This window comes from Penicillium roqueforti, assembly GCF_015533775.1.
Source record: "Penicillium roqueforti strain LCP96 04111 chromosome Unknown scaffold_02, whole genome shotgun sequence".
In the NCBI taxonomy this organism is placed as follows: Eukaryota; Fungi; Ascomycota; class Eurotiomycetes; order Eurotiales; family Aspergillaceae; genus Penicillium; species Penicillium roqueforti.
Window position 1 is genome coordinate 216,190 of NW_024067566.1, and position 13,605 is coordinate 229,794.

Here is a 13,605-nt window from a genome sequence, read left to right on the forward strand (position 1 = left end):
GTCTTTCGAAATTGGAGCACTATCTTCAGAGCCAAAAATATACGCAATAACAATATTATGATGTGCATCAGTATACAAATCTCTTATATTCTCCAAACGCTAGGACCAATGACTGACCGGATAATCAGATGAGTAAGCTGAATCTGGGGAAACCCCGCGGGAGAGGAATTTCTCCGCACTTTAACTCGATAGCTCTCACCGGCTACTCATTGAGTCGCTTCATATTCTGCAGGCCATGGCTTCAGAGTCACCCCAGATAGAAATGTCACCGCCACAGTCGGATCCCCGCGATCATTCCGTCGGTGCGTCTGATTCCAACAAGAGAAAGGCGGAACAAGGAAACGGAACGCAGGCGCGCACGAAGCGGAATCGCTACATCTCCATTGCATGGTATGATATGGCCTGATATAACCTGATCCGGCACATTTTCCTTTCCGTACCTCGGTCGCTTTACCTTGCACCATTGGATAGCCTGTTCTGCATTCAAAGCCATACGATTCTGCCTACACCTTCGGTACTTTTGTCGGCGGATCCGAGCTAATCGTGGAGTTTTCAGTAATGAATGTAAGCGGCGCAAAATCAAGTGCAATGGCCAGATGCCTTGTCAACGGTGTGGCCACCTGAATTTAGAATGTAAGTGGGCTCATAGCTCGTCCGAGCTATCCGATCAACGGTCTCATACGCTGACTCACTCGCCAGGTCGCTATGCGCCTAATTGTTGTAATAACAATTTCAAAGATTCGGAGTAAGTCGAGGAGTAAAACCCGTCCAGCATTTGATACTAATAACCGGGCTAGTGAATTCCGGTCAATCACAGATCAGATCACTACTCTACAAGACCAAGTCAATAGCTTGTTCAGCAACCTTAATGAACTTCGTACCCAAAGACCAGCCTTTGAATCACCAGATTTTGAGCATCTCTCTCGAAATGGATCTCAATCAGTCTATACTCCAATACAAGCTGGGCTAGAAAAGTCCCGAGCCCGGCCCCCACGCTTTCATGGTCCAACAAGCTCGGCCTTCAACTTTGACGTGGCCAAATCCAGTTTGCAGAATATGGGTATCACCCCAGCGGAAGATGGGATCCCAGATGGCTTGACCACCGCACATGTATCTCCAACAGGGTCACCACCTCCCAATCTGGGACAACTTCTTCCAACCACACACCCTACCAAGGATCCAATATGGACAATCCCGCGTGAAGATGCAATGCGTCTTTGTAAGGTTTACGAGGAAGAGATTGGGATCATGTATCCTGTGGTGGATATCGCCAAGGTTACCAGCCAGGCTAATCTGCTCTACACATTCATAGAGGCTGCCACCCGGACAGGCTTTGCACAAAGAGGGTTTCCGGGTTCTGACGGTCTTCACGACGAAAGCTCGATTATTCTTAAATTGATTCTCGCAACCACGCTGGTCGTGGAGGGGGGCGGTCAGAGTGAACTTGGGCACCGAATCTACTTGGATGTTAAGCCATTTATAGAATCGAAGTTGTGGGAGCCTCATACCATCAAAACTATCCAGCTCTTTGCTATTGTGGTAAGCCAAAGTTTTTTCAAAGCCGCAGTCAATAACCCTAACTTTTTTTCCCACTCTAGGCTACATACCATTACCATACGGACGATGATGCCATGGCTTATCGGCTTATTGGGTTGGCAGCACGGATGTGTTTAGAGATGGGATTGCATCGTCGGAATGCTTTGGTGAAGTCATTCCCAGATGAGGTGCAGTGGGACGAGATCACTCGGCTGTTCTGGTCAGTCTACAGCTTGGACAGACGATGGAGTTTAGGAACGGGGTTGCCTTTCGTGATTCAGGACGAGGATATTGATCCGAACTTACCAGAACCTGTAAGGCTGCAATCTCTTGCCACGTATTTACCTTTATTAACCAAGATGTGAAAATTACAGGATGCATCGTTGCCTTACTTGCGCTGCATGGTCCTATACAACCGGATCAGCTCCAAGATCTGGTACTCTGGTTTAGGCTCCGAAGGCACCACCGACATCCGTCGTGATGAGATCGGCTATCTGGATTACCAAATATTGCAGTGGTACAAGCAGGTTCCAGAAGAGCTCAAGTTCTATCCTGTCGACTCCCCCAAAAACGGCGAAAACGTAAGCAGAGGCATGAAGAGACTCAGGGTTCTCTTATACCTGCGGATGAACCAGCTGCGCATCCTGATATATCGCCCTGTGCTCCATTCTTCTGCCAGCATTGCCGAAGATCGAGGCCACGCACAGACTGTTGTGGAAGTAGCCAAAGACTCCATCCGTGTCTTAACTCGGCTGAACCAGTTGTCCGATATCTACCGGACACAGCAAATAACATTCAACTATTTCTTGGTTGCTGCCTTGGCGGTTCTGTTCCTAGCAGTGTCCCACGCCCCGGTCGACTTCAACCGACAGGTCCGCGATGAATTCTATATGGCTCTAGACCTGGTCAACGGGTTCAGTACCAAGTCCTACGTCTCCAAGCGGTTATGGAAGACAATTAAAGGTCTACGAAAGATCGGCGAGAAACTTGGTGTTCTCGCCCGTCCTTTTGGAACGGACTCAAATGATCCTCATTCAAGCGCTGCGGTCGCCATGGCCGGGCTCGCGGGACATCCAATCCAGGACCTGTCTATGTACGGGCCTCTGAATGGTGGGAATGAACTTGGAAGTAGTCCTCTCAATGGACTCCAGATGAGTCAAGAGTTGACAAACCTATTTGAGGCTGTTGGCGCATTTGGTAATTTCATATCTAACACTTCAAGTGACGGTATTAATGGATTCGTTGGGCCGGATGGGGAAATTCAGAACACTGGCGAGGGTTTATCTGGGGTTTTGGGTGATGAGGGAGAGTTTGCCCGAGTCATTCGAGACTTATTTTGATATTCCAGTATATACCCTTTTATATTTACCTAGGTAGTAACATAGTATCACAGGCCAGTTGGAAGGTTAGCTAATTGAGTCGATATGAATATCTTGCGTACATGTCTGCAGACATTGATGGCCTGCTTCTCTTCCCACGTCAGCTGACACGTGACTCCTGCCACTCAGGCAAATCGAAACCTGCCAGCATTGACTTCGCTTTAGCCATCGTGGGAGACAACAGATACACAATAGCTGTCCCAAAACGTGAACGCCCAAGCCTTTCTCTCCAACTACCCACCGCCCCCACGAACCGAACGGACCTAACCCGATTCGATCGACACACCCAACCTCCAGGCTCGATCACCAATATTAACCTCCGAGCGTCTTTGAGCTCTGGTAAGTGATCCGACGGCTTTCGATATGAAGGCCACAAGAAACTGATAAGATTCTAGTGGGGCCTTAGATCCAACCTCTTCCCGTCGATCGCACAATCTCCCCTCTCCCGCACATTGCCATGAACATCTAGCTTTTGGCCCCTCCATCAACTTCAAGATCTCCTCCAATTACACTTGAAGTCTTTCATTCTGACCCCCAAACCCTGTACCCCTTTTCGCCACGAGCCAGCCTCTCCGTGTGACGAAATCGCTTCGTCTTCGCCAACATCGCCGAAGACCTCACCCCCCAGCTCGGCAACGTGTCGAGAGAGACAGGTTCGGCGTTGGCCGACGGCCTCGACAGGCTGGATTTGAGTCAACTGTCTGAATCGACCCTTTCGTCATCTGTGTCCGCCTCATTCGACATGTCGTCCTCGGAAGGCGCGCCGGAGTCCTGGATTTCCTCGTTTTGTTCGTTGATGGGCCATGAGTTTTTCGCAGAGGTGTCGGAGGACTTCATCGAGGATGATTTCAATCTGACTGGTCTCCAGTCGCAGGTGCCGATGTACAAGGAGGCACTAGAGATGATTCTCGATGTGGAGCCGGAGGATGACGAGGAAGAGGAGGAGGAAGAGGAGGAGGAAGATGAAGACGATGCGCTCGGCGGCGAACCTGCATACAGAAGAGCCGGCGATCGGCGACACGCCCGAGTCGCAAGCGATTTGAGCGTGATCGAGAGCTCTGCTGAGCTCCTGTATGGGTTGATTCACCAACGGTATATCACCTCGCGGCCTGGCATTCAACAAATGCTCGAAAAATACGAGATGCAGCATTTTGGCACCTGTCCGCGAGTCAACTGCAACGGATGCAAAGTTCTCCCCGTAGGCCGATCCGACACCCCTGGCCACGAAACGGTCAAGCTCTTCTGTCCCGGTTGCATGGATATTTATACACCCCCCAACAGCCGCTTCCACTCCGTTGACGGCGCATTCTTCGGTACAACGTTCGGATGTCTCTTTTTCATGACATTCCCAGATCTGGATATCGGGCCCCGTCTGGATGCAGCACTGTCATCCATCTCGCCACGGAATGCAGCAACGCAGTCTCGCACTGGCTCTCTGACACGCACTCCGGCAGGTCGCCAGGCACGGTCGCCCACACCAGAGAATCAGCCGCTAGAAATCAACGGCGTCCGGACACCCAACCTCTGCCCGGGACTCGGCAAGGGCAAGATCTATGACCCCAAGATCTACGGCTTCAAGGTCTCTGAGGTCTCGCGTGTCGGCCCGCGCATGAAATGGCTGCGCATGAAGCCCAAAAATGTTGTCGAGCTCGACGAAGCGTGGAATCACGAGCATGGGATGTCTCCGCAGGAGGCACGCGACGATAAGGAGGGCGACACCGAGATGAACCCTGAACAATCGCAAGATGCTGCCATTGCGAACCGCAAGAAGGCCCCGATGCGACGCCGGCGACCGAACCTTGGCGCCCTAGTCCCCACAGATCCTATGGACGTGCACGGTCGATGAGGGGATAAAAAGCTTGCATTCGTGGTTGTTTCAAGATTAAGTCACCGTGTCAGGGGAATATCTGTGCCATGCCCTTGACGGGACGATTGGTTCAGAGTTGATGACGATGATGACAGATGTTTGAGCTTGGTCTACTCGCTGCTTTGAATGGGATTCTCTTTTCTTCTAATCTATTGGGCTTTTATTCTGTCTGCGCGCATCTTCCTGGCCACTTTCCGCGATCCTGTTTCGAGTACAAGGATCAACTTGTCCCCATTCATTGTTTTATTCTTTTGTTCGTCCGTAGACTCAGCACATTACTTTTTTGAATGGAACATGATAGTAGTAAACATTGCTTGCCAACTATCTTTTTACCTACATGCTTCACACTTTTATGACTCGATGGGTACAGAGTCACCAGGGCCCACCTCCACGTCAGAAGACAAATCATCATAAGAGCAACAGAGCCTCAAGTACCACAATACCCTAAGGATCTGCAAGGAAAAGCTGAGCCTCCACCAACTTTGAGGCTCCAACTGCATGTGAACGTCGCCCAACAGGCTCGTGTACACCGGCGTCCCCGACGTAACCCAACGCATGGGGAATTTCAAACTCAAACATTCCAAATCATGCAGCAAGTCCCTAAGTCTACTCAGTCATACGCTAGCGTTTGACGTTAGCACATCGGCGACGCCGACGTCAAGGATGCACGATGCCCGTGCCACCTATGACAACAGTCTCGTATTGATTAGGCCGTGCCTTAGTTAACTTACTTCACACTCTGAATCTGATTTGTAAGGATACAAAGTACATAATTTATAATCCACTCAACCGGTAACTACCTAGACCCCTGCACAAAGAAAACACACCAAGTCTATATAGTGCGCCGGACTGGCGGACTGGCGGAACGGCGGATGAGCGGTCCACCTGGAAATCCCATTGGGGATTTAGCGTATATGTATATATGCATGGCCACACGCAACCCTAGTCAATTATTGGGGTTGGGCGCGTAGACAACTTCTTCGACTTGGTTTGTCCTATTGGAGTCGTGAGATTGTGGTGTAACGCTGGGACTGGGACTGTCACATGGGGTATACCTCATAACCATGGCTAAGATTCTTTGTTGGTGACGCGTTGCGATTCTCAGGTATTGGACGATGCTGTTGACGGTGCTGTTATGGTGGGTCTTGGCTGGTGAGTGCATTGTTTGTGCTGGCTTATTGGTTTTGGTATGTTGGTTCTGGTTGCCTTGAATGAGGGGGTTTTGTATTGCCACGCTCCTCTCTTATTCTATTTCTTTTTTAATAATAGCTAGGGATATTGGACCACATCAATATCTCAGTGGTCTAAAGTTGGTAACGTTGCTATATTGGTTTTCCAACAATGTAGTATATCTTTCTTCGGCTAATACTTTTGACGATTTGGTCCTTTCAAATTTACTTTTGTAAGAACATGAGTTAATATACAGATCTATGAATGAATGGTGAGATCTTTAATTAAATAACCTTGCATAATCTTATATCTTGGCACTGGACACAGTCAGCCTGGAAATGAGTTGATCATCTTAAAATTAGGTCTTACCCATAGTCCTGGTGTGGATCAAGGCCCATTGAAGCGAGTACAATGGTCCCCCCTACTCAATTGGGTATCATGACAGCACTATCCCAACAACATAAAGCCTCGTATTACTCGGACTTCGGAGAGGGAAATAGAGAGGAAGGGGACATCTACGGCTCTCTCAACCAAGCCCTATTGACAGAAAAGGGGTTTTAGCTCCTAAATTACATTTCAATGTTCGAAGTAATACATAGTGTTCAAAAAGTCTGTTCCCACTGCCCCACTTGCTATCCCCCTAACAACCATCGTGGTTTTTTTTCTTCTTCCTACACACCCCCCAATGGCATTAACCAAGGATATCCTTGGTTTAGGTCGTACAAAATCAGGTGAGCTATCTGTTGCTCAGCGCTCAGCTATTATTTATGCCCACCAGGCCGGTGCCACCCAGTCAAAGCTAGTACTCGATTTTAGGTGCTCCCGCCGAACGATTTACAATACTTTGAAACGGTTCAAAGAACACAATACTGTTAAATCTCTCCCTCGAACCGGTCGCCCAAGGATCTTTAGTGATCGAACTCGCCATTTACTTTTTATACTCGCCCGCCGGCACCCCTTTTGGTCCTATAAAACGCTGAGTTGTGCTATACCTGGTCATCTATCCCGCTCTACTATTATTAACGTTTTAAGGCTAACCAGTCTTCTAAAATATAGGATAAAAAGGAAGATTCCAATCGGAAAGGAATTAGCTCGATAACGATATCGTTTTATTCAAAAATGGCGCTCTGAGTAGTCTAGAAATAATGTTCAAAACTAGGTCTTCTCGGATGAGTGTTCTATATAACGAATAATAAACTGTGGACCACAATGGTGTTGGCGCTTTCGGTCGGAGGGCTATAGAAAAGATCTTATAAATGCTAAGGTATACGTTAAAGATATTTCACAAATGGTTTGGGGTGCAATCTGGTTAGGGAGTCGATCAGAGTTGATTATTATGAGGTAGGAGAATATTATTAACCTAGAATCGAAGAAGATAGGATATACTGCTATTTCCTATATAGATACTCTCGAAGAAGGTCTACTTCTATTCTATCGACCCTACTCTATCTTTCAGTAAGATAACGCTCGGATCTATACTGCTAAAATCATATAGGAATGGTTTGAAACTCACGGGATATATGTGGAGGAGTGGCCGCCGCACTTACCGGATTTAAACCCGATTGAACCTGTATGGCGGTAGCTAAAGGTTAAACTTTTTGAGTTATTTCCTAAGCTGATATATATAGGAAGGTCTGAGGAGGATTAGATAGTATTCAAAAGGTGTATAAAGATAGCATGGGATACTATTCCGCAGTCGAAGATTGATTCATTGATTTTGAGTATAGGGCGCAGATGTATGGCAGTACGGAAGGCAAAGGGGTATTATACAAAATATTAAATTTAAATTTTACCCGAGATTAGCATAGGGTTCAACCCTATTTAATTCGAAGTAAATTGAGTAAAGTATGGTGGTGCTATGCATAGATATATAAAGATATATATTTCAATGTTCATGGGTGAAAATGCGGGTGGGAACAGACTTATTAAACCCCACTGTATCATTGCCCGTTTTAGGAAAGACTGTGTGCGGTGGCTGTAGCCTCAACCCACTCTATAAACCCACTCGGGGGACATTGGAGCCACAATTTAGAATCAAGTAAGAAACTGGAGAAAGTAAGAGCCAAACCTTAGTTAGAAGCCTTCGATTACTCTATTGGGAGCTTATCAAGGCTTGTTTTTGCCCACCTACCACGTCAGCAACATTAACGAGCGCACGTTCTCTCTTTGCCCTTCGGGAAGAACCCGAGACTAAATGCTGACTGCTCCAATAAATAGTCTATCTCAGAGACCCATAATTGGAGGCTCATATGGCACATGGTCGAGAATCTAGTACTCCGTACTGCATTCCTAATTAGTGCCACGCACAGCAACACCCGCGTGGAAATTACAAATCACAACATACTCTAGACCAGCAGCTCAAAACCCAAAGTCGATCCAAGAAGATCTCGACCAGCTCGACCGAGTATTGCCCATGCATGTCGACCCAAAAATAGTCCTACTCCGTACCAAGACGCCAAGCACTCCATGTATATATGCGTCGCAAATCGCCTTCCTCATCTGTCAAGGCTCAAATAACGAAGAACTCCCGACATAGCAACCGAAAGACCTACAGACCACGGTTCCCAATACTGCGGTCTCCCGCGCTGACTGCGGCCAGCCCCGCTGCAGAATGTGGAGTTTGACGGCGCATATCCCTTAAGGCGCCCTACGGGTCTGGGCAGCGATAGGCCGATCTTAGCTGGTTCTGATTCTTGACATTAGGATCATCACCATGTCAACGGCATTTGTCCACGGGTGTTCAGCTTGCTAGCTCACATATGTAGTGGGTAATTCGAGGAACTTTATTCCGCTGTACTTTTTTTTTTTTCCGTTGCATATTCCCGTTGATTTGCGCTGTTTTGTCTAGCCTCGGACTGGGGTTGCCTTGTAATGGTATGTTTGATGCGAGGGATAGATATCCTCCGCCCTGTACGGAGTATACGGAGTATACGGAGTATACGGAGTAAGTCTTACTAGCACGGAAGCTCGAACCACAGCTGGGGGATCCTATCTCTTTCTCTCTTTATTCGGATTCCCAGCCTCGGCAATACCGGCCGAGTTGACATTTTTGGCTTTCGCCGTAGATAAGGTTGGGGACAAATGCGGGTGAATCACTGCAACATGCGACGTGCGACGTGCAGAGAGGAGGATCGGTCAAAAATCCGCTATTATACAAACATAAAACACCTTCCTCTTTGGCCAATGCTGAAGCCCTCTGGTCCGCATCTCCATATTTTTTTGGATCGACACCGGTCAGGGATGGGGGATAGGCGGGAACGCTGCAGCCCAGAGCCGCCAACCCTGATAAGAGGAAGCCCCCAGGCTAAGCCAAGGCTAAGCTGGGATAGGAAAATGAACGCTATTGGTTAGGCCGCATACTTTCATGCATTTAGCCCTTTAGCACCTCGCCTCTAAACTCCCGCCATGTGGGTTGAGCGGGAAGGAAAACCACCTAAATTATAGCGTTCAGCCCCCAACTCTCCAGTAAACGAGTACGGAAGCACAGAGTACCCTAGGAGACTAATTCAGGCCGACAGATGGAGGGGCCGTGTTTTTTTCGCATCGTCGTATGATCGCAGGTTTTCTTTGCGGCAGTGATTGCATACAGCAACCCCCGTGCCATTGGTCTTGGATAGCAATCGTTGGAGTCAGAAGGCTTCCTCGGAAACAGACCTTTGGGACCCGGATGCGGATGTACACTGTACCCGGGGCGAAACATCACCAATCCAAAGTGGATGCGACGGTTGGAAATTAAACCGACAGCGTATATTGTACTAGTAGGCGTGTTTTACTTGGCTCCAGTTTTTCGGTTGGCTTTCTTAGGGTGTTTCTTAGCTTCGAGGATCGAAGGGGGTCCTTGGTTAACGTGCTGTCCTAACCAAAGTACTCCGTCCGTACAAATGCTTGAAAGGAGGGGGGGGGGAAAGAGTTGAGGCGGAGCAAAGTCTCGGACCACGTCCGTGGACCGTAGGCATATAGGGAAACAGGGGTGGATTTATGGGGCGGAGGATAATGCAGATTGCATCATCCGACGGATTTATTGGAATTCCAGTCCGTTTGAAATGTCGGAGTGGCTGTTTTAGTCCAACTGGCCCAATATCCCGGGATAAAGAAGTGCTACTCCGTATGTGGGGTATTGTCTCTTTCTGCAGCGATCGGGCTTTTCCCAGCAGCCTGGTCCTTAGTTGACGGTTGGACTTTGCTGACTCCGTAGTTCGAGATGTTTCTTGAGTCATGTACTTGTGAACTTGTCCGCTTTAAGATATCGGTCGGTGGTTTGTCATCTATAACTGTCCACGGGTCACTAGTTAGGGTTACCAAACTGGGGACGTCATTGACGAATAGACGGTCCCTCAATCACCCTCGAGACCTTCAGAACAGAAAAGGGATAGTCTCGGCCGTACAGAATGTCTCTCGCTAGGCTGAAATTGAAAATCCCGCACGGAGGTTTGGGGGCCGTGGAGTTAATGCAAGTTATGCTGGCTTTGGACCAATCGCTGGGAGAACTTCCAAGGTTATATGATTCTATTGTGCAGTGATCAAATTCGTCTGTACTCTGTAGATCTGGATTAATCAGAAAGCAGGAAAACAAAGCATCGAAAGAAAAAGAAAGAAAAGAATCCATTCAACGTGGCTCCCTGGCTCACCCCTGTTCCCTTGACACCACGCTACCAATAGAAAGAAAAAGAAATCAACGCCAGTTATCATGCAGCTATCTCATCACACATACAACGTAATAGGGGTAAAAAGGGCTAAAACAAAACAGAAAACAAAAACAAAAATAAAATAAAAGAGTGGGGAGGCAAAAACGTGTCGGGTGGATTCGAGTCCGGTGTTCGGGGTCAATAGGGCCTGGATGGGGCGGAGATACCCGCACTTCGGGCTTTGCTGCCCCCGATCGCCCCGATCGCCTTACGGCCGTAGATCGTACTCATACAGGCCATGCATGGAGCGCGGCGAGCAGGGGCCTGATTCCGGTGTGAGCGGGAATGTGAAAATAGATGTCTCCGGTGACGTCGACGGTGCTCGTTGGTCGTAGTATGCAAGCGCTGGCATCTGGAAACGCAAGCAAGATATTAGCTGACGGGTCGGCAATTCGGAGTAGATTCAGCGAAGAAATTGTACCGGGAGCGCCGAAGACTGGTGTTGAGAATGGGCCTGCGCTTGGGCTTGCTGTTGGCACAGGTCGATCCCGGCCATGGTTGCGTAGCTCATGCTGAACGGACTGATCAGGTCGTCGTCGTAGGCCAGTTTGCGGGCTTGCATCGAGGGCAGCATCGGCACCAGCGAGGGGAGCTGCTCGCCATATTCGGCCTGGTAGGCGATTTCGCTGTAGGTGCTCGGCGCCGCGTGGTAGATCGGAGGCTGGGCGTAGGACGGCCGGTAGGTGTCATACGATGCCATAGATGGGTAGGAGAAGACCGGTGGGGGTGAGGCCGAAAGCTGGCGAGTGCACTGCTGGGCGAACATGGTTTGGCGGTCCTCGGGGGAATAGTAGTCGTACGAGGCAGCTCGGTCTGATTGCGAGTGGGGCTTGACATCTGTGACTTTGGAGCGCGGCTTTGTTCGAGTCTTTGGCGACGGAGGAGAGACCGGCTCTGCGTGGGATTGCTCGGGCGAAGCAGAAGTTGCAGCTCGTCTCTCGAGATCCTCCAAGCGGCGCTTCAGTTTCTTGCCTGTTGGGTTGCGCCGGGTCAGGAATGTACACTCGGAACGGTCTTTCTCTTTTTCACTTACGATAGTTGCGTTGCGCAATACGGTTTTGGATGCGCCGACGCTCTGCGAGATCCGAGATCTTGGTCCAGTCCTCGTTTGGGTTGGCGTTAGGACTGAATGCGCTGCTGTTGAGGTGACTACCACGAGAGCCTGAACGGCCATCGTACGATGGAGAGCGATTCATAGTCAAGAGGCGAAGGCCAAGAGCGATCAAGGTAGAGTACAGAATAGAGTAGACAGAGAGGGAATAGTATAGTAGAAGTAGAAGCAGAAGTGGAAGTGAAAGATGAAAGTGGAGGGATGTGATAACGGGGCTATGAGGCTAAAGATCCGTGGCCAAGTGGATGTCAGTATATTTATATATAAGACGTCGAGGACTCAAGGCCATTGATCAGCTGGAATTGGTTTTTCGGGCCTTGCAGCTAAGCCCCGTCGCGATAACCAGGTCAGTCCGTGCTCGAATGCCATTAGACTCGACTTGCCATGTGCACAAAAGTCCCGGGCTTATTTCGTTTTTTTATTTTATTTTTTATTTTGCCCAGGGATCCACGTTCAGCCTCTGGTAATACTGATGGATACTGTCATGAAACGTCTAACTAGATATGTACAATGGTCAGTCTACTGGAACGGATCCGCGAAACCCTTAATATCTAATATACCAATCACTAGCCAAGCTGGGACCACTAAACTCCTAACTCCTACTACTAACACCGACAGGCCGGTCTCTGATCGGTGGATCTCAGATCTAATACGTAGCACCAAAGTGGTACGGCGTATGATCCCAATCCAAGACGGTAGGATGGATTATTGGAGTTGGGCCGGGACTCGCTAGGCGTTCGCTCGAGGGCGATCCTTATTTGACCTGACTGGCCCGAGACACGATATGCCCAGGGATGAAACGGGATGCGTGGACTTTGGGGTTACACCTTTTGCCTTTACTTTCTTCTCCTATATTCTCACGTGGGTTGCTTCAATGTGCACGGTCGTGACCACGTTTTTGTTTGGTCTTCATCTTGGCAACGGACTAGGGGATAAAGATCTGACTTGGTTGATCAGGATCAGGATTCTGGCACTATTGGAATAGGAGAAGGGATTTTCGGGACTATAGACGAAAACAACTCCTGGGAAGTCTAGGCGCCCTGGAGTCGGGAAGTCGGGCCTGTATCGCCTACGGATGCTGAACAATTGGGTCGTATACTTGGATTCACCCTGACGCATGTACTGGACGAGCCACCGTCCTTCGTGACTCTAGAATTAATGACACTTTGCTTTTCTTGGCTCTTTTTCCTGCTTTATTCGTTTTTTTCTTTTCGATTTTTCTTTTCTTTTTTTCTGAATTATTCACGCATTTCCACTGGTTGCCTGATTGGCATCGACAATCCCAATCAAGGCATACGCTGCGCAGAAATAAGGGCTGGCCGTATTCCTTTTTCGTACATTGTAGTTGGGAGTTAATGTTTGCTTACTGTCTAGTCTAATCTACAGCCCCGGAGATACGCCTAGACCCAGATTCTTGACAAATACGAAATACATCGTTCAAAGCCCGGAAATCGGGGGCCGGAAGGGAAATCCGAAAAAAGAGGCTCTTCTCAGGTAAGACAGCTATGCTATGAATAGGTAGCCTTGCAGGGTCTCTCCGCCAACTCGGGTCGGAGTTAATAGCAGGAATGCAGTGCGTATTGGTCCAACTCCGCTAGTGCGTGCCCGAAAGTCGTCTTATCCTCCCTGTATAGGGCTGAGTTGGACACCTTCTTATTCCTGATTGAGTAATGTCGGAGACGCATCCCATGACCCCAGTGACACGCTCAACGAGCACGGCAGCTCAGGTACCCGGTACATAGTTCTCTTGACCGCTAATGCTGTTCACGCCTCCAGTTGGAATTCCAAGCATTGCACAGCCATCCTGGCGGAAACGCTTCCTCCTGCAGGGATTGTAGCCACTCACATACCATGTTC

The 13,605-nt window shown here is 48.9% G+C and overlaps 4 protein-coding genes across 4 annotated transcripts; 3 read left to right on the plus strand and 1 right to left on the minus strand.

The window, feature by feature from the left end:
- Positions 1–60: 60 nt before the first annotated feature.
- LCP9604111_1532 (transcription factor domain-containing protein) lies at positions 61–3,321 on the plus strand (the record flags this gene model as incomplete). The annotated part of the gene is made up of 10 exons (XM_039068909.1): positions 61–70; positions 129–132; positions 193–390; positions 557–633; positions 700–745; positions 798–1,539; positions 1,599–1,850; positions 1,911–2,733; positions 2,988–3,254; positions 3,311–3,321. The coding sequence occupies 10 exons, from the start codon at positions 61–63 to the stop codon at positions 3,319–3,321; spliced, it is 2,430 nt and encodes an 809-aa protein (XP_038931659.1).
- Positions 3,322–3,657: 336 nt separating this feature from the next.
- LCP9604111_1533 (casein kinase II subunit beta) lies at positions 3,658–4,761 on the plus strand (the record flags this gene model as incomplete). Its single annotated transcript, XM_039068910.1, has 1 exon — positions 3,658–4,761. One exon carries the CDS (start codon positions 3,658–3,660, stop codon positions 4,759–4,761), a length of 1,104 nt encoding a protein of 367 aa, XP_038931660.1.
- A 1,876-nt stretch (positions 4,762–6,637) lies between these two features.
- LCP9604111_1534 (transcriptional regulator family: Helix-turn-helix and Homeodomain-like HTH) lies at positions 6,638–7,013 on the plus strand (the record flags this gene model as incomplete). The annotated part of the gene is made up of 2 exons (XM_039068911.1): positions 6,638–6,947; positions 7,009–7,013. 2 exons carry the CDS (start codon positions 6,638–6,640, stop codon positions 7,011–7,013), a joined length of 315 nt encoding a protein of 104 aa, XP_038931661.1.
- Positions 7,014–10,845: 3,832 nt separating this feature from the next.
- Positions 10,846–11,833, minus strand: LCP9604111_1535 (bZIP transcription factor; the record flags this gene model as incomplete). Its single annotated transcript, XM_039068912.1, has 3 exons — positions 10,846–10,989; positions 11,059–11,609; positions 11,671–11,833. 3 exons carry the CDS (start codon positions 11,831–11,833, stop codon positions 10,846–10,848), a joined length of 858 nt encoding a protein of 285 aa, XP_038931662.1.
- Positions 11,834–13,605: the final 1,772 nt, after the last annotated feature.